The sequence below is a fragment of the Phytophthora infestans genome, genomic scaffold, assembly GCF_000142945.1.
Source record: "Phytophthora infestans T30-4 supercont1.30 genomic scaffold, whole genome shotgun sequence".
Classification (NCBI taxonomy): domain Eukaryota; phylum Oomycota; class Peronosporomycetes; order Peronosporales; family Peronosporaceae; genus Phytophthora; species Phytophthora infestans.
The window spans coordinates 1,172,116-1,192,009 of NW_003303729.1; the positions used below are offsets into that span (position 1 = coordinate 1,172,116).

Here is a 19,894-nt window from a genome sequence, read left to right on the forward strand (position 1 = left end):
TTCACCCGAAGCTTTGGCGCTGCTTGAAGATCAGTGACTGCTCCTACTGGCACCGCACCAACACTGTCTACTGGAAGAACCTCGCATATCAGCACTACGCAATCTTCTACGAGAGCGACGAGTGCAATACGGACGACAAGTATTTCTTCGCTTCGGATATTGGCAACCCTGCCGGTGGAGAATACACGTTCAAGAAGAACCAGGTGTTTCAATCCATGACGCTCGGCAAATACGACGACAAACCGACGTTCAAGCACGTGAACAACTGCCCAAGTGACAAGGAGAACACCGTGGTGAACGAGACAGGCGTTCTCTTGACCTGGGCCAATGACGGGCTGTCAACGAACTGGACCAACTCTCTTCCGTGACTCTCTATGTAAAACATCCAGCATTAACATGATGATATCTCAATCATGTCAGCATTGCCGCAAGTATTAAAAAAAAGTAATGTGAAGAAAGAAAAACATGTGTGTAAAGTGACGGGTAGTGTGGATGGCGCGGGTTCTAAATACTGTGACACCCAAAGTGGTTGGAGTAGTAGGCGATGCATGACTCGTCAAGGCTAGCAGCCTGATTCTCCACCTTTTATAAAATGATTAACACAAAAGTGAAGTCGAAAATGGTGAGCGAGGTTCCTTTGATCTTAATTAAAATGTAGAGTCTACTTCTTCTCCAAAACGTTTAGAATATGTTTTGCAACTAGGTCGCTTGCTCGAATAGGCTTCACTTTATTCTTCGCCGTCTCCGTCCACTTCGTCAGAGTGCTGATGGCAATTGCCAGTTGGAGTGCATCTCTTTCTTCATGTGCTTTGTGCTGTACTCCTCTGTACCACAAATCCCAAAAAAACACATTAGTTATAAGATCAACCTATGGCAAAAAGTCCGTCGACTTACCTCAATTCCTCCGCGATCTTCGGGGCAGTACAATCACTAAAAAGTAATTCTGGAATAAGAGGCTTCCCAAGCAGCAGATTAGGGACAGATACGAATCGGACGGCTGCTAGTCGCTTGGCAATCCACTCGGTCACCCGGTTGGCACGGTAGATAACTACAGTAGGGAGATTAGCCAGCGTGGTTTCGAGCACTACAGTCCCAGACACTGCGACTGCTGCATCGGAGCTCTATTAAGTCACAATGATAAGTGCGGTTAGCTCTAGAGCATCATATAGGTTCGCAGAGTCAGATCCACGCCATTACCTGGAAAAGTCGAAGTCGGTCTTCTGTGTCGAGATCAGTTAGCACCTGACACTTTACATGAGCGTCATGGGCTGCAATACGAGCTTTGACTAGCTCCTCAACAGCAGAAAGTGTAGGGAACACAACAATGATCTATATACACACCAACGTCATAAACGTGTGCTGCTACAGTACGCTTAAAAAGCACTCACCTCTTGCTGCTTCTCCAGGCTCTTCTGCTTGAATTTCTCAATAGCTTCGAGAACGAGCTGCGACGAATTCTTCACTTCATTTACTCGACTGACGTACAGAAAATACAGACTTCAGTATGTCAAACAATAGCAATAAAACATTCGCTCCGTTACCTTCCAACAAGCGCACAGATCACGAACGCATCCTCAGAAATTCCAATTTTTTCTCTCACACGAGTTCTGACACTTGTATCTCGTCCCTTTACCGCCATGTCTTGGAATAGTCGACCACGCATGAGCAAGTCGTTTTGATCATACTTTGACAAATTCAGCAAAGCATCCACTCCAGTTTCAGCATCATATACGGTGATACACTCCGAAGATACGGCCACTTCACTCCCGTAGACCCCGTTAGCTTCCAGAAAGTCTTCGACTGCTGGATGCCCCACAAAGTGACACCAAGATGGACCGTCGTTCTCCAAGCTCTGGTTCTCCTCCGTCGGGTTAAAGATGTCTTCCTCGAAGGGTAAAATCGTGAACATAGCATCCAGAAGCTGCTTTAACTCGGTAAAATCCCGTTTGCCGCGGTGTTTGTAAGCCCAAACGGATGGAGCGACGTAGTGTACCTTCTTGATGCGTTTACCAGATCCGTTCTGCTCTCTCACTTGTAGTGCTTTTAACACCCGAAACGTGAACCCTTTGGAGTCAATGGTCAGTATTAAGTCCGGGTTAAATGTCTCGATATCACGCAGTGTGTCTTGAATCCGTCGCTGTGTTAAATGAAACAACAATGTTAGCGTTTACAAGTGTTATTTTCCTTTGTAACATTACGTTTTGACTCACCTGGAACCGCCAAATGTGCGGCACCACTTCCAGAAGCCCCATGACGGAGAGCTCCTGCATGGGGAAGAGCGAATCAAAGTCGCCAGCTTTACACATGAGCGGTCTACAAGTACAGTACAGTACTCAACAAACGCATCGTCACCAGGATTTTCTACTGCTTTTCGTACCCTCCGATACCTCGAAATTCTAGACTTTGAGGCGGTGGGTGTCTGTGCAAGGCACGTATAACTTTGGCGCCGATGGCATCGCCTGATGCTTCCCCAGCGATCACGTAGAGCTTCAAAGGTGCGAGGAGACTCTCCCCGGTCGAGAATGGACGCACAGACAACCGCCTGCGAACGAAGCGATGTCGCCACATCTTCTGGTTAAATTGCGACTTTGCAATTATAGAACATAATAACAACAAAAACATCAATAATTTGGAAACCAAATAATTGCAGCTACAGTGCGAAGAATTGCAGTAAAACCAGGGGCTCCAAAAAAAGCGTTGCAATAATATTTTCACACCTCGCGAGAACAAGTCCTCAATTAATTGCTGTGAACAATTATGGCAATTATTGTTTGTCGTAAGTTCGACACAAAATTAGCCGTTATTGCCAAATTTTAGCCTCAGGATGCTGCTCTATTGTCGTGTCTATGCGTGCACACCTTCCATCCACGTCTCCCACGCCGTCGAAACACTATTTCGCTGCATCTCTAACCGTCAAGCTCCGTCTTCTTCTCGTTGATGACCTTGAGCACTGTAGGGTTTGTCACCTGCTTCACTTGGTCCAGGAACACAGCGCGACGAGAGCTCAGCTCCTTCTTGGTCTCCACAGACAAGTTCTCGAGCTTCTGGGCCTTCAGCAAAGCCTGCAAACACAGCAAGAACTTCTGCTTACGGAGCGCAATATCGAACGCAGCCAAGTGCGTCTTGACGTCCTCCGACGCATAACGTTGCAGGATGGACACGAAGCGCCAAGCCTCCTCCAGAGCAGGCTTCGCAGCGAGCTTGTCACCGAACGGATCGTCGTCCTTAGCACGTGTAGGACCGGGATTGGCCTTGGCCTTGCCGTTCTTGGTAGCTTCACGCTCCTTGTCCTCAACTTCTTTGTGTAGCTTGGCGTTGAGCTCTTCCTCCTCTTTCCTCTTGAACTCGGCCTTCCGAGCCTTGGCCAGAGCGCGCTTGGCCTTCTTCTTGTCAGCAGCCGACATGTTGGCGTTCGCAGCAGCGATCTTGGCCTCCTCCTTGGCCTTCTCCGCTTCCTTCTCCTCCAGAGCTTCGTAACACGCGATCGCGCCATGAGCAGCTTCCACAAAGAACGGACGGCCGAAGATCTCGTCACACAGACGCAACATCTGGATGTACGCACGCAACGTCATCTTGCGGATACAGTACGTGTGGAAGTCGAACTGGTCCTCCACGAAGTCGTTAAAGTGTTTCTCCACCGCGAAGAAGCGCTTCAATGCCAGTCCGTACTTCTTCTGACGCAGTTGGCTCTTGCCACACTCGATCTCGTACCACATGCACTGCATCTCGTACAGACTCTGCTGCGGGTCTCCTTCGTGACGAGTAAAGAGCGCAATGGTAGCGTCAGCTTCTTCCACGCGGTCAGCATGCAGCAGATACTCCGTCGCCTTGTTGTTGATGTATCGGTCGGCCAGATCCAGCTTGCGACCTTCCACCATCACGTCCGCAGCCTTGTTCAGGTCGCCCATGTGCTTCAAAATGCGAGCTTTGCGCTGGAAAAAGTCCAGTAGCGTTGGCTCCTGCTTAATGCACTTCTCAATGTACTCGATAGCCTTCGTGTAATCACCCAAGCGATCGTAGTGCTGCGCTGCGAGGTAGTTCGTCCACAGCAGCACTTGCTCCGTGTTATTGGCCGCCATCGAGTTGTCTCCCATGTCCAGTGGCTGCTTGGCTTCCAACGTCTTGATGTATCCGAGAATCAGCTCCTCCAGCGTCTTCACCTTGTCCTTGTCGGCATACAAAGGCTTGAGATCTGCTCCCAACGACGGCACGTTCTTGTTCAACTGTCTCTTGATAAACACGTCTGCGTTCGTCTGAAACTCGGCGCCGCGTGTAAAATCCAACGGGAACCGCAGCGAGATCAGCGACGTGGCTCCAATTGTCGTCTTCTTGTCGGCGTAGAAGTCCACTAGCGCCTTCTCCAACTCAGCTCCGTTCGCCTCCTTAATAAAGTCGATCGTCTCGGACAGCAACGGCGTCTTCTTGTGTCCAGACTTAGCTACAAACAGGTCTTTGCGCTGGAGAAGAGAACATTGCACGCCACGCTGGTACTCTTCGTTGTCAAAGTTGATCTCCAGCAGCTCTTCAAAGACCGCGCGAGCCTCGTCGTAGCGCTCCAGCTGCAACAAGAACTGTCCTCTCTTCTGACGCCACGCTAACGTGTCCGTGATCTGGCTCTCGTTCTCTTCCAGATGAGCTAGCGCCTTCTCTGCGTCGCCCGCTTCTTCGATTAATTGGTTCTGGTACAAGTAGATCTCGCTGTCTTCGTAATTGGGGACACTTTCGCCGTCCAGAGTACTGAAATACTTGTCAATAATGTCAATAGCCATCTGGTAGTTGCCCACGAGGTGGTGCGCGATGGCAAAGCCGATCCAGTTGTTCCGATTGTTGGGCTTGAGCGTGAGCATGGTGCGACGTGTCTCGGCGAAGCCCTTGAGGTCGCGCATCTGCACCTGCAGGAGGTACAGGTCCCGCAGGATCTGCAAGTTCTCCGGGTCGATTCGGATGGCGTTTCGGTAGCACTTGATGGCCTCGTTGTAGTTGCGATCCGAGCGATACAACAGACCAAAGACGTGCCAGCACACGTGCGAGCGGAGGTCGTGACGAAGCCCGTTCTTGACGAACTCGTAGGCCTCTTCCTTGCGCCCCATACAGTTGAGCGTCAAGCCTTTCATGGCCAACGTCTCTCCGTGGTCCGGATGCTTCTTGAGGATGGCATCAGCAGCTTTCAGACCTTTCTTGTACTGCTTAATCTCGTAGCATTTCTAAACAGAAAAATACGATAAAGAACGAGATGATTGGCATGTTAAATGTGGAAGTTGACGCTACAGCTTGGAGACAGCGTTGCGGCGTCTAACAAGCGTGGAGAGGCAGGTGCTATGAAGGGAATTCATAGCTTCTTTGATGGGGACACATTTACGCACCACGATGGAACGAAAGAGCGCGCTCTCTTTCGCGGGCAACTGCTTGCTGGCCACCGCCATTGCCTCCACTCAACTCTGCGTCGTTGATTGGGATTTCTAAGCGCGTGGATCTAATCGGTTCTAAGCCAATAGTAGAAGCGTACAAGAGCCATCGTAATACTATTCGCCAAAACGTTTGCCTAGTGTTTAAGCCAATTACTGAAGTAAAAGCGGATACCTTCGGAGGACATCCATATCAGACAGATCTTTTCTCAAGCAATGGTACATGCTGCACCGTTGTGGTGGTGCACGTATCAACTACCGCTAAAAGAAACTCACGGGATCACTATTCACGTTCACAAGAGCAGAGTAGTGTATTCTTCTCCAAGTAAAAATGGATTATCCACGACCTTAAGTGTGTTGCTCGCCAATCTGACCGCGAAAAAGATTCGACAGCTTCCTACAGAAGCTGCTAATACACGACTGCCGCTAGAGCAGATAAGCAGGACCACACATTACTAGTAGTTGAGAAGGAACCTTGCGTCAACATCCATTGGTTGCTGTCGCACGTATCCTAACCTCACGAGCCGCCGATTACTGAGACTTCTCCTCGATCTTGGCCGCCAGCTTCTTGGCCGCATCCTCGCCGCGCTTCAGCGCTGAGTCGATCTGTCCAACGTGCGGGGCCACGTATGGCTTAATCAGAGTGTTGTAGATCACGTTAGAGCCCTGCAAAACGATGCGACCGTTAGAATTATGTTGCAGTCATGAAAAGACATTAGATATAACTGCTGTCGTACCTGGGTGCTCGGGTGGTAGGACCAGACAAGGAAGGCGATCTTAATGAAGAAGTAGAAGGGGACCCAAGACAGGACGAGGTCCGTGATGGACTCAGTGAGGTTGAAGAAGGAGTAGACAACCCAGTAAGTGAGCCACTGCGTGTCGTCGGTGGTGCCTGGCGTGTTAATGGCCTTGAACGACATGTAAGCCGGGTAGATAAAGCCCACCAGGCCCACCACCAGCTCCTCGCCGCCCACAACGAACAGCAGGATGCCCGCTAGCAGCGCACCGACGCAGAAGATGTAGAACTTGTCCACACCCGTCTGCTTCTCCAGCTCCACGATCTTGTCATACCGCTCCAGCTTGGCCGAGATCTTCTCCTTGTACTCCAACAGCTTGTCCATGCTTGCTTCTTACGTGTTCTATGCTAAAAACCTGGGGTGAGTGTGTGTCGCGTGCGGACCTCGGGCTTCTTTCGAAAGTGACCATAGAATCCTCCCCCTCGGATCAGCGGAAATCAACTTTTAGCCAATAAAAAACGGATCGATTAATGTTGAAATTTTTATATTGGCTGAAAAACGATCCTTCTTCAGGAGTGATGGTCGCGCCGCTTCGGTGGCAGCCAATCCCAAACATCTTGGATGATCTCCCCCAACCAAATCAGTTTTCGACCAATGGATTTCTTCCGACCATTGGCGTCTGTTTTCGCGGCGAAGCTTCTGATTCGTTAAAATAAATAAGACCCTCTTTAACCAGATTATCTATTTTGCCAGGTCCAGCCAGACGAGAAAAAAAAAGCTCAAGGTCAACAAGGACAAGCTCAAGTCCGCACCCGCGTGCGTCACGCGACCGAATTAGCGAAACTCCCGGCGCATAACGCTCGCTTCTCGTCTTATCTACTGCACCGCTGGCATCATTCCGATTGCTCGCTGTTTGCACCTTCAAACGCTTTCTACAAACTTCAAAATCGCGCCATGTACAACAACGACACGTCTCGCGACGCCGCCGCGGTCGATCTGTCGTTCTCACAGATCCTGGAGGTGCGTAGTACATTGCACCAACAGCAACGACGACGTCGCAAACCTCCAGTGACGAATGGGCAGCTCCAACGACCGGCTAATCAGCAAGTGCGACGATTCCCGCCGCCACCTCCAGGCACGCCATCAACGTTCCTCGAGAGCGAAGATAACGCACCTCCAGCGTATGGCAACGGCATGTTGGACTCAGTATATGAAGGTAGCGAAGATATACTTGAGGAGGGCGAAGAAGAGGCGCGTACGGGCGTCGCCACCCACATGGACAACAGCATGGAGGACGAAGATTGGACCAATGGGGACGACGGACAGCTCGGACAGGACATGTACAGGTTCGTGCAGCCAAGACGATTGTCTTCTTGGGTACAGGACGACGCAGTGTTCGCCTGTTTCAAGTGCCACACGGTCTTCTCGCTGCTGATCCGCAAACATCATTGTCGTGCATGCGGACGCATCTTCTGCTCGGCTTGTTCGAGTCAACGTGTGGTTATTCCAGTCGACTACGAGGCGACACCCGTAGCTCCGGCTTACAACTCGTTGACGACGAATGCTAGCGATCTGATTGGCAATATTAGCTGGTACCTGACGTCCTATTCCAGTCCCAACGCGGCCTCGGGCGTGGATATGAGTGGCAGTACAGCCATTCGACACTCGCAGTCATTCGTGGACTCCGGGACGTTAACGCCAGAAGAGCAACAAGAGAAGTTCTTGAAAGACGTACAGAGGCTTCAAGAGAGCAACGTGATCAGCAAGTTTACGCCCAATAGATCGCGATCAGGCAGCGCTTCGTCGAGTACTGGAGCGATGGCGTCCAGCTCGCATAGATCCATGCATGTACCTGATGGCAGCGTCATGCAACGTGTGTGTGACGACTGCGCGTGTGCATTGCAACAACGACGACATCACTACAACACCGTCAAGGTGTTCGAACTCTGTGAGTTTGACCTACAAGAGCTACGAACGCTGGGCCAAGTGTGTCGCAAGTGGCATCGAGCGACGATCATGTGTCTGTCCATGTTCCGTCAGATCCAGTACTATCTACCCACTCATCGCTTGTCAGAGAGAGAGAAGAAGATGCTGATCATCAACCGCAAGTTCCTTGGTGGCCATACCAAGTGGCTATTGCAGCTCGTGAAAGCTGTGGATTTCTCCGAAGAGAACGAACTGGAACATTTCGTAACGAATTTGACGGAGAGTGAAGTTGAAGGCCCTGCGTCGGCTCGAAGACGACATGAACGGAACTCGAAGCTGATCGATGAAGTGCTGGAGTTGCTGCAACAAGAACGCAAGCATAAGTGCATGTTGACGATGTGCTCGCGTCTCTGCAAGCCTCAAATTGGCAGCGTCGACGCTCTGGAGATCCTAGCGGACGAGACGATATACAACCATCGACTACGTGCGATGGCGGTAGACGCTCTGCTCAAGACTGCGACGGAGAACGAGTGGTGGAGCTATCTACAAGTCCTGTTGCACAGTCTTAGTGTGGAAACGAATGCTGCAGGAAGCAAACTGGGTCAGTCGCTGCTTCGTCAGGCTCAGTGTGATATTCGCTTCTGCTATGATTTCTATTGGGGACTAACAGTCATGGCAGAGGACCCGAGTTGTCGACGTAAGTTCGATGGCATGAAGCAGCGACTAGTACTCACACTGGCGCAGTTTAAGGACAAGTCGTCGAATGGGAGTTTGACGGAGACAAGGAAGTTCGTCAACGATGACATTGCAGAGCAGCTTCTTCGAGGACAAGAGCTTGTGGACTTGATGTGGAAGATCCCGCCGCGTATCCCGGTCGATGACGCACGTCGCATTCTGGAAGCGTCGATCAACAAGTCGTCTCTTGGTGCGTCGACTACAAGAGATGACAACCAGGTATCAAAAGGTGAACAGGAATGGCGACCTCTGCGTCTTCCGGTGGACCCACAAGTCAAGGTAAGAGGCATTAATTACCAGAAAACCGAAGTTAAACGCAGCGCGGAGGCACCCATGATCATCATGTGCACGGGCGTCGATCGCGACGAAGAAGCTGAAGACACTGCGGATGCCTGTACAGAGTCGCAGCGTAACACGTGGAGTCGACGCACTCAGAAGCTGCCCCACTATCGACTCATGTACAAGCGAGACGATCTACGGAAAGACTCGATCGTGCAGAACATCATCAACGTCATGTATCTGATACTGAAGCAAGAGACGAGACTGGATATCCCGCTAGTGACGTATCGCGTGCTCCCGACAAGCACCTTTGACGGACTCATTGAGATCGTGGAGAACGCACACACACTGTACTCCATTATTCGTGACCACGGCACGATCATGAACTTCCTGCATCACTACAACGGGCATCGCACACTCAGCGACATTTCTTCGTCATTTCGAGAGAGTTTGGCGGCGTATACAGTGATCACGTTTCTATTGGGCGTAGGAGACCGACACGCAGACAACGTGATGCTGACGAGGGATGGCATCCTGTTCCATATCGACTACGGCTTTATTCTGGGCAAAGATCCCAAGCCTCTGCAGCCTCCGATGCGTCTGGATCACTACATGATTGAAGCTCTGGGAGGCACACAGACCCCGCAATTCGAGCAGTTTAAACAGCTCTGCGTCATTGCGTTCAACTGTTTGAGGCGACATGTGAGTCTATTTATGATCATGTTGACGCTGGTGGTCAAGGCATTGCCAGAGATCACGGATTTCGGGGTGAATTACACCCAGAGCGACCTCGAAGCGTTTGTTATCGAACGTTTCTTACCTGGCCAATCGGACGATGAAGCAGCTACTGCTTTGATGCTGCGGATGGAGGGCAAACTGAACGAACGGATCGGTATGAAGCTTAGCGATTTCGTCCACGCGCACTCGAATGAGAAGACGGTGTCGAAAGGCATGACCTCAGTGGGATCGTCGGTTAAGATTGGAGTGGAGGCTGTCGAAGCTACGGTGTCCACTGTGGCGAGCTCGCTTACTAGTGGGGCGTCGTCTATCTACAAGTACATGTGGGGTGGGCCGCAACGGTAAACACCAGCTTGTAAATGCAGGAGTGTGGTGGCGGGGGCTGCGTGCGAGGGGAAAATTGTACGCATTTTGCTGTGAATGTGAGGTGTGAACTGCGAATACATTAATTCTTATGGTTCTGTGTGGGTACTTCTTAGATTCAAGTGAAATTGGTGAGCAGATAATAGTTTTTGCGCTATTTCTTATTGTAATTAACCGGCTAGTAGCGTCAGTAGGTTGCACGATGAGCCAATGTTCATGTTGGTGAGTGAGCCGCTACTTGATGGCACGCTCATGTTGACATTGCTCAGTGCCTCAAGGAACTGACTGTGCGTCGTGGCGTACGGGTTATTCCCGACGATGTAGAACTGCGTGCTGGAAGCCAAAGCAGAGATGATCATGCTGGAAATCGAGACATCTTCGGCGTCTATTGTGATGAGGAAGAACTGGTCGCTCACGCCGCGAGGGATGCCCAACTCGGGCTTCTGTGACAACGCGTAGCCCAAATATTGTTGTTCATAGTACAGACTCATGTTGAGCGCACCAATGCCGTCCAGTCCCACTCGCGCCGTGTTATCCAAAGTTACGTTAATGTTGAGTAGATACTCGGATGGCGTGCACTTAGTGAGCTCTATGTGTTCGATCACAGGCTCCGGCTCAGTAAAATCGCCGAAGCCCTCGAGTGGCAAGTCTCGTTTGAAGTCATTGTCAAAAGACATTCCCAATGCACGGATATCAAGAGATGCAGTGGCTGTTAAAGTGACTTCGGCTTCGTTCATGAGAGCGACAGTCATGGCGTTGAAGACGTCGAGGTCTGTGAGGGGCATATCGGTGGCAATGGTGATGTTATAGTCTTGAAATCCAGTGTTAATGTCTAGTCCTGGGAATGGTAGTGTGGCAAATACGGCGCCATCGAAGAGTAGTGAGACTGTTGTGTTGTCTGTGGTAGCGGACACGCCCACTTTGTGCTGGATGTTCACGTTGATATCGACCGTGAGGGTCTTGCTGTCCGGAATATCCACGATATCCATGGAGTTAAGCGTCATTTGCACGCTGTTAGCGTAGTGTCGGGCAATGGCAGGGATTATGGCGAACCTAGTTATGAGGAGTAGTACTACGAGTAGTAATAGGACCAGTCCGAGGATGACGAGAATCCGCTGCCTCTTGGTCATGTGCCAGCACAGAAACGTTTTGAGTGGTTTGTCGTCCGGTCCGAGAAGAGCTTCGTGACTTTCACCCTCTTTCATCTCCTTCACGCCAGTGCCGTCATGAAGTCGAACCGATGACGGATCACAGTACGGTGTCTGGGAACTAGGCGACGTGGCTTCTTGTATCTCGTGCTCGTTCATGTCTCAGCAGATATCGAAATGATCGGGCAGTTAGTTGCCCCAGATGAGAAAAATTTCTCGTCTGGAAGCGACATTTCGCGTCAAACGACAATGAATTTGCAGCGTCAATTTTAATTCTGATTGTGGGTACTGCAGCCACTTCAAGAAGAAAAATCTCTTACCCGCCACGGCGCCACTTCGATCCAATTAACTTGCTGACGTGTTCGCTTCCGACGCACGCTCTCCACGACACCTGCTGATGATTCCCTTCACAGGATGATGCGTGTACTTAACCAAAACAAAAGACCGCACTATTGCTTTGTCACCTTTTACGATCTCATTTCCGAATGTCATCCCGACACCATCGGTGAGCACGGGGTCTCTGAGCAGTCTTCCTCTGCGAAGATCACGATTCGTTGGCCAGCGGGGATGTGCGCGTACAGTAGCTTGTTCGCTTTCTCCCACCCACTGCAGTATAAGAACGTGACGCACGTTCGACTCGGCGCCATGTACTTCAGCTTCGCCGATATTTTAAAAAGCCCTGCTCGCGCTGACACCATGGAGCAACATCCGAATCAACAAAAATTGGCATGTTCCACAAAATTAGTAGTTGATATTTCGTCTAGCATTTGACTGCTACGAGGTCAGACTATTCCTTGGAGTAGCTGGCCATGTTAGAGACCTCGAACGACGTCTCCCAGTTCTGTCCATCGAATGTGTTTGTGGTGACGCTCGTGATGGTAGCGGGAACCACGCAGGCCACAGTGATCGCGTATCCATCAGGGTTACTGCGCGGAATGTAGAAAGCCTGTACGCCGCATATTTTGCAGAATAGGTGCTTGGCCTGATGCGTGTTGAATGTGTACTGCGTCAGCATATCCTCACCCTGTAGCAGACGGAAGCGGGACTGCGGAACGATGGCATGGGCGTTCTGCTTCATGGTGCAAATGGAACAGCTGCATTTCGTCTGTACTAAGTCACTCGGCGCATCGAAATCGAATTGCACCGACTTGCAATGGCAAGAGCCGTGATGCGTGACGAAGGGTTGGGTTGTCGACATGGTGACATTGTCACCATGTCGACAACCCCACCCTGTCATTGTCACTGACAATGACGATGGAGGCAGATTCAAGACTGACTGACTTGGTGTTTCTTCGTTTTTCCAGTGTTATCGTCTGTCCATCGGCGGAATGGTGAGTGAAGGTTACTTGATTGGTCGAAAAAATCCCCACCTCAAAACGCGGCAAATCTTATTGAGCGAGAAGCCGATGTCACTGATGAACAAAGTCCAAGTCCCGCAGCCGTGTTGCGCGTTGACCTGGGAACATTGCTCATGGACATGTACAACCGACGGTTCATTCACCGTTTGTATATCGTCTCACCCGCTGCGATCCAAACGGCCTTAACGTTCTGTCATATTTAGTCAAAAGTCTGAACGCGAAGATTCGTACTCATTGAATTTACTCTACTATCAGGGGTTAATGGTAACTCCAAAATCGGTGAAGTTAATATTGTGAAAATATCACCTGTAGACCAGTTAATATAAAAAATATCACCTAATATTTTCTTCTGAGACAATATGATATTATTAAATATCAACTTAATATTAGTTAATACGATATTATATTTTTCAATGATTGCGTAATCGAGCTACATTAACCAATCAGATGTCGTTAACGCTCGACTAGCTGAAGTATTACTAATCAACCGTGAGTACCGGGACAATTGTGAGTGACGGCAAGGTTGGCGTTGTGTGTTGGCACTGCTGAGCGCATTAATCTAGCGCCACAGGCAGCAGGTTTATTAGACGCACGATGTCGACGAGGAGATCGGTAGAGAACAAGAAAAAATGTTTTGATTTCGCTCTATCAACGTTAAACAGCTGCAGTTTTCCATCTCGATCGCCTTTGTCTGTGTCACAGTGAAATACTAGAGCAAATACTCGTCAGTCTTAAAGCCTACTGCTTTTCTAGAACCTGATCGAAAAAGTTATTTGGCTCCGCTCGGTTCACAGAGGTAAGCTGGCAAGAAACGTACTTAAGTGGGAAAATATCATAAAATATCATGTAGTATCTAATATTTTTCAGCTCTCCGAGCTAATATAAAAATATTATGTTAGCTTTTGCAAAAATGAGTTACTATTAATATTTAATATCGAAAATAGTACTATTACTATCAAAAATATCATATGATATTTGGTTACCATTAGCCCCTGTCTACTATACTCTGAGCTGTGGTGTAACGGGGTACGTAGCCCTAAGTGTACCCTGGTTATATGAAGTGTGACACTTCACACTTCAGCGGGATATTTGGTACAGGGTACCAAGGTCGTTCAAAGCCAACCATTGGTCAAACGACATTGCATTTCTATAGGTAACTTATAGTTTTTATTAAACCCAAACATAACCTACCTATAAATATACTCAGTTTACAATCTACCTTATTTAGGTCACTTCGCTCTCTTTAAATAAAGAGGGGACCTGTGAACTGCCGTTCACTGAGAGTTTGTATACTCTCGTAAGATAACTTCCGCTAGCGCAAGGTGCTGTGTGACCCCGTCACATGTGGGGAATCCCCACCCCCAAATACGAGGAATGACGGCTCGATTATGAACTTGGGGACCTCGAGCGGTCAAACGTACCAGAAAAATTCAGAATTTTGTGCGTTTTTGAAAGAGAAGACGAGCTCGTGTGACGATTTTGGAGTCGGTGATTATGACGTCAGCGACATCTTCTACGAGCGTAGCCAATACTGGAACAAGAGTGCAACAATTCCGAACAACGTCAGTATTATTGAACTGAGAAGGCACTTGAAGTGGAAGACGCAGGCGAGGGGAGGTGGCTGCTCTCCCTGAAGTTGTTGCCTCTTAGGTACTTAGCAAAACCGAAAGTAAGGAGAGCTTTCTTGTCCGGACTTGGGGTGTCCAGGGAAGCTCTCCATCTACCAACCATATAGTCTATCATCCTACACACCAACTATCCCTGAGAATCTGTGTTCTGTGCTATCGCAAGCGTTCACCCGCAGCTTGGTCGCACTGACAAATTAACACTCCTCCGCAGTGCGAATCGCAAAGCTACATTGTACTGCCTTGCTGCGATACAGCACCACCCATCGCCAAGCTCCCCCGATCCTTGGATCTCGTCAAACCACCTCCAAGTATGTCGGAGCTGTTCCAAGCACGACTTCCTAGGTTCTTGACGGCTGCACCTTGTACAGACTTCTTCAAATCTCATGAGCACCTTCCAGCCCAGTTGTTCATGTAGCATATCCGCTTCGACTGTATGATACACACTGGCACTTGGCATTATCTCATCGACTTCACGTTCATCTCTTCCCGGAGATATTCAAACTGTTCTTTTGGCAGTCCCTTTGTCAGTGTGTCTGCGACGTTTTCTTTTGACACCACACACTGCCGAGTTACTTCTTCGAGCTGCACATGCTTTTGGATGAAGTGAAACCGCACATCGATGTGCTTCACTCTGGAGTGATGAGACGGGTTCTCTGTAATGGCAATACAGGCTTGGTTGTCTTCATGTATCACTATCGCAGTTTGCTCATACCTCAACTCCTTAAGTAGCTGCCGTAGGAGCAATACCTCTCGAGTGCAATGAACCAAGGCCACATACTCTGCCTCTGCTGTTGATTGCGCCACAATGCGCTGCTTACGAGAGCTCCAGGTAACTGTGCAATTACCAATCATGGTCACATATCCCGAGACAGATCGGCGATCATCCTCACAAGCAGCATAGTCCGAGTCAGTAAACTTTTTCAAGACTACGGAGTCGCCACTGAAGTCGAAGCCATGTTCCCTTGTGGCTTTCAGGTACCGAATACATCGTTTTGCTGCTTCCCAATGGGACTCTCCGTAGTTTGCCAAGAATCGACTCACATCTTGGAGAGCGAACGCCATATCCGGCCGACTGCCGATGATCTGGTACATCAAGCTCCCTACCGCTTGTCGAAATGGCTTTTTCAACATTTTCGCTGTCGCCTCCTCAGTTGTTGGAGCTTGGAGCTTTGTCAGCTTCTTGCCTGCTGCTGTTGGTGTGGCAACACCAGCTCCGTGCTCCATATTAAACTTCTCGAGGATGGCGTCCACATTGTTTTGCTGGTTTATCCAGAGCTTTCGCGCTTCACGGTCACGTGTCACTTTAAGGCCGAGGATGAAGCTCATTTCACCGAGGTCCTTGGCCTTGAACTCCTCTTTGATTGTCTCTTTCATCTTTGCCATCGTGTTGGTGGTCTTGCACAGCAGCAATAAGTCGTCAGCATAAATTGCAACAATCTCTAACTCGCATCTGCTTTTTCGAATGTAGATGCATGACTCACACGTCAACTTTTCAAAGCCAGATCTCACAAGAAACGAATTGTGAGTGCCTTATGCCAGGCACGAGGAGCCTGTTTCAACCCGTATAGGCTCTTGTGAAGCTTGCACACCCAACCTTCTTTTCCATCGACCTCCATTCCTTGTGGCTGCTTCATATATACTTCCTCATCCAGGGTAGCGTTTAGGAACGCAGTCTCGATGTCCATCTGGTGGCATTCGAGATTCTCAATGCATGCAATTGCAAGCAGTACTCGGAGTGACCCGAGACGAACTACGGGAGCAAAAATCTCATCGAAGTCAATGTACTTGACCTGTTGACACCCGATTACAACCAAACGAGCTTTGTGTCTCTCGATACTGCCATCACTGCTGTATTTGACCTTGAACAGCCATCTGCAGGGGAGAGCTCGTTTTCTTGGAGGAAGATGCATCAATGTCCAAGTCTTATTCGATTTCAGTGAAGCCATTTCTTCTTGGATCGCCTCTTTCCGCTCACGTGCATCCGGCCTTGCTACAGCGTCACTGTACGTCTTCGGCTCCGATGCAATATCACAAGCCACAAAATCTCCGACTGTCGTTTTTGCTGCAACATTCTCTAGAGCAACCAAAGCAGCAGCTTCTTGCTGCTTCCGAACAGCATCTAGCAATGAATTTTTGGCGGCAGGTCTCTTAATAAGCACTTGTGGTGAGATTCCAGACACTATAGCACACGCCTCGCGGTCGTAGTCCCGAAGAACCGGACCCACTAGAGCTAGATTCACCTCGGATATGTCGAACGAACTGACGTAGTCTTCCAACAAAGCTATATCACGTGACGAAGGCTTGTCTTCCGTCGGTTTCTGACTGTAGAATAGGAGATCTGCTTCGCTGATCGCCCATCTGGTATAGTAGTTGAAGTCAACTGCACAGTGGGCACCTAACAAACGAAATTCTTGGCGACGCAATTCAACTGCTGCAGGAGAAAAAGTTTCATTGAACGAAACGTGGCATGATACCAGTATTTTGCCGCTTGAGCAATCCAACACTTTCCAAGCCTTTTGTTGAGGGGCATAACCAACAAATATCCCTCGTACCGAGCGATAGTCGAGTTTTTGACGCTTGTTGGAACGTCCACTCGCTTTGGTCGATGTCGTCACTGTCTTAGTTGGCAAGTACACATTCGCCAGCGATCCAAATACCCGTAGATGCGAGACGTCAGGAGGAAAGCCATACTAGGCCTCAAAGGGTGTTCGCTGTGTGCTTGCATTCATGGTACGATTCTGGAGGTAGACGACTGACAACAAAGCCTCCACCCACAACTGTTTTGGCGCATTGCTGTCTATGAGCATTGTGCGCACCTTGTTGAAGAGGATACGAAAACGAACCTCTGCCATTCCGTTTTGCTCCGGCGTCTAAAATGATGTTGTGTGCTGCGAGATTCCATTTAACTCGAAAATATTCTTCAACTGGTCCGACAAGTATTCACCACCATTGTCACTGACGATCTTCCGAACGGACCGATTGTGGTGGGTCTTTACAGCAGCTTTGTGCCGTACCAAGCAGTCAAAGCATTCACTACGGTGCTCCAGCAGGTAAACATGGCAATATCGCGTAAATGCATCAACGAAAAGAAGAACGTAACGCTTTCCAGTCAACGACGAGACCTCGATCGGACCACAAATATTGCTGTGAGCGACGTCGTTGCATTCCAGAACACCAAGTCGCGGAGCCGAAGGAAACGAGCGTCGCTTCTTGCTTCCTAGCTGGCACGCGTCACAGAGACCAGCATCTTCCGATGGTGACGGAACAACTTTCATGCCCGTGATCATTTTCTTGGCCAGCATTTTGGCAAGAACGGACTTGGAGCATGGCCAAAGCGTCGGTGAGCCAAATCGATCGTGAGCCTAGGAAAAACATAGAGTGCAACCAGCTCCTTGTTCATCGCCTTAAGGACGCACACGCCATTTTCGCTCTCACTGGTCAACGTCTTGCTGCCTAACTGTAGGATCACCTTTCCTGGAGTAGTGTGGAAGTCGAAAACAACCCCCTTCAGCGCCAGCGGAGTCACTGAGATCAAGTTCTTCCGCAGTCCGGGGAGGAAGAGAACATTGGTCAGCTCCAGCTTCTGGAGCTTATTCTCCGAGTCCTTCACGTAGATTGTTACCGTTCCAACGCCTTGTATTGGGGCAGTCGCTTTGTTCGCCACTGTCACTGTCCCTCCACACAGTCTTAGGTTGTCGAACATGCTGCGAGTGAAGCAAATATGCTGTGATCATCCACTGTCAATTATCCACGTGTCATCATGACTTGGAGTTTGGCTCAGCGCAGTTGCAGCTTCTGCACGTTCGGGCTCTGCCACCAACTGCATCGATGCTGACCCCGACACATTTGTCTCGTTCGTCTCAAGCTGTCCATGGAAGTAAGCGCCCGATACATCCCATGCACACAGACGAAGCCAGTCACCAACTTCTTCGTCACTAGACGTTGTAGACATCGTATCCGCAGAGGACGCCGCTGAGGCCAGCAGCTCCGAGCCGGTATCGGAGTCCGAGCTGTTATCCGAGGCTTCGGACAGGTCTCTGGGACTGGTAACCAGTACCGCGAGCCCCCACACTTCCGCAGCCGCAGCAGCAGGGGCATGGTGATCGTCGTGCTCCGTCTTATCAACCACGCGTACAGCGGCATCAGCACTCACGCCACCGTCTTGTTCACTCCGATGGCGTTTCCGCATTGGGCAGTCTCGCTTGTAATGCCCTTCTTGGTGACAGTAGTGACACTCTCCCCCTTTGGAATGACGCCCGTGTTTCTTGTCTCCGTCTTGGCCGCCTGGACCTACGCTTTTACGTCCAGACCGTCCAAATCCTTTAAGACGACGACTAGTGTTCGGTTTCTGGGACTCCTGTTGCAGTATCGCATTGGCTGCCAAGGCTGAGGTCTCAGTCATTTGACTCCCAGTCGCAACCCGCCGAGCAGCTTCTGCCATCACATTGGTTTCCATCGAGCTCCAAGATATCGGTGACTCTTGGATGTAGTACATGCTCTTAAAAGCGTCCCATGAGCTTGGTAGACTGCTGAGTAGTTGACAAACTTTCTCCGTGTCATCAACGGGTTTGCCTTGGTTGGACAGCCGTCCGGCTAGTGTCTTAAGCTCGTTGATGTGTGGCAGGATGTCCTTGCCATCCTTGTACTTCAAGGTCACAAATTGCTCACGAAGAGCACACAAACTTCCCCAGTTTCTCGGCTCGTACGTCTTCTCCAGCGGCTCAAATATCTCGTACGCGCAGGTCTTGTTGCTCACCGCAATCACCATTTCATCCGACAGCGTTGTCATGAGAAACGCGGTCGCTTCATGCTCCCGGCTTTAAAACGAGTCGACGACGTCAGGACGGGCATCCCGACGCGGAGGGAGCTCCGTGCGCGTCACTATGTCCCAGCGACGCTTGGCTTGGAGCACTGTCTTGATGCGAGCCTTCCAGGGGGTATAATTCTTCCCATTGAAGTTTATATTCGAGTTCCACTTCATTGTTGCGTAGTTCAGCGTCGGGGTCTTGGGCTCAAAACCTATTGAACTGAGAAGGCACTTGAGGTGGAAGACACAGGCGAGGGGAGGTGGCTGCTCTCCCTGAAGTTGCTGCCTCTTAGGTACTTAGCAAAACCAAAAGTAAGGAGAGCTTTCTTGTCCGGACTTGGGGTGTACAGGGAAGCTCTCCATCTACCAACCATATAGTATATCATCCTACACACCAACTATCCCTGAGAATCTGTGTTCTGTGCTATTGCAAGCGTTCACCCGCAGCTTGGTCGCACTGACAATTCAACAAGTATTTTGCTGTTGAGTGGCGGAGTGAGCCCTTAAACCCCATCCTATTTCACCTATCCGTTCTTTCAAGCACTGCGCAAAATGACAACAAGGAACTAATTATATTTGACTACAGCTCACATCCCACATGGGGTCCTCGGTCAAGATAGATGAAGATCCGACGGGGGGGGGGTACGTGCGCGCTCGAACTGTTGTTGTCGTTCCCGGCGAGCAACAGGAATCTGAAGCTCATGAACACGACATGCGTGGACAGCATGCCAGCATTCACCCTCGCCACATCGAGCGATCTCATGCGCAAA

General features: G+C 49.9%; 6 protein-coding genes across 6 annotated transcripts; 1 reads left to right on the forward strand and 5 right to left on the reverse strand.

The window, feature by feature from the left end:
• Window positions 1-890: 890 nt before the first annotated feature.
• Window positions 891-2,603, reverse strand: PITG_13917 (lipid-A-disaccharide synthase, putative; the record flags this gene model as incomplete). Its single annotated transcript, XM_002899538.1, has 5 exons — window positions 891-1,121; window positions 1,198-1,329; window positions 1,389-1,476; window positions 1,542-2,137; window positions 2,211-2,603. 5 exons carry the CDS (start codon window positions 2,304-2,306, stop codon window positions 891-893), a joined length of 1,143 nt encoding a protein of 380 aa, XP_002899584.1.
• A 303-nt stretch (window positions 2,604-2,906) lies between these two features.
• Window positions 2,907-5,470, reverse strand: PITG_13918 (N-terminal acetyltransferase A complex subunit nat1-like protein; the record flags this gene model as incomplete). The annotated part of the gene is made up of 2 exons (XM_002899539.1): window positions 2,907-5,204; window positions 5,364-5,470. 2 exons carry the CDS (start codon window positions 5,421-5,423, stop codon window positions 2,907-2,909), a joined length of 2,358 nt encoding a protein of 785 aa, XP_002899585.1.
• A 221-nt stretch (window positions 5,471-5,691) lies between these two features.
• On the reverse strand, window positions 5,692-6,595 carry PITG_13919 (uncharacterized protein; the record flags this gene model as incomplete). The annotated part of the gene is made up of 2 exons (XM_002899540.1): window positions 5,692-6,071; window positions 6,143-6,595. The coding sequence occupies 2 exons, from the start codon at window positions 6,524-6,526 to the stop codon at window positions 5,937-5,939; spliced, it is 519 nt and encodes a 172-aa protein (XP_002899586.1).
• Window positions 6,596-7,096: 501 nt separating this feature from the next.
• On the forward strand, window positions 7,097-10,165 carry PITG_13920 (phosphatidylinositol kinase (PIK-D); the record flags this gene model as incomplete). Its single annotated transcript, XM_002899541.1, has 1 exon — window positions 7,097-10,165. The coding sequence occupies one exon, from the start codon at window positions 7,097-7,099 to the stop codon at window positions 10,163-10,165; it is 3,069 nt and encodes a 1,022-aa protein (XP_002899587.1).
• Window positions 10,166-10,318: 153 nt separating this feature from the next.
• Window positions 10,319-11,497, reverse strand: PITG_13921 (uncharacterized protein; the record flags this gene model as incomplete). The annotated part of the gene is made up of 1 exon (XM_002899542.1): window positions 10,319-11,497. The coding sequence occupies one exon, from the start codon at window positions 11,311-11,313 to the stop codon at window positions 10,354-10,356; it is 960 nt and encodes a 319-aa protein (XP_002899588.1).
• Window positions 11,498-12,118: 621 nt separating this feature from the next.
• PITG_13922 (proline-rich protein 6) lies at window positions 12,119-12,529 on the reverse strand (the record flags this gene model as incomplete). The annotated part of the gene is made up of 1 exon (XM_002899543.1): window positions 12,119-12,529. One exon carries the CDS (start codon window positions 12,527-12,529, stop codon window positions 12,119-12,121), a length of 411 nt encoding a protein of 136 aa, XP_002899589.1.
• Between the last annotated feature and the right edge of the window lie 7,365 nt (window positions 12,530-19,894).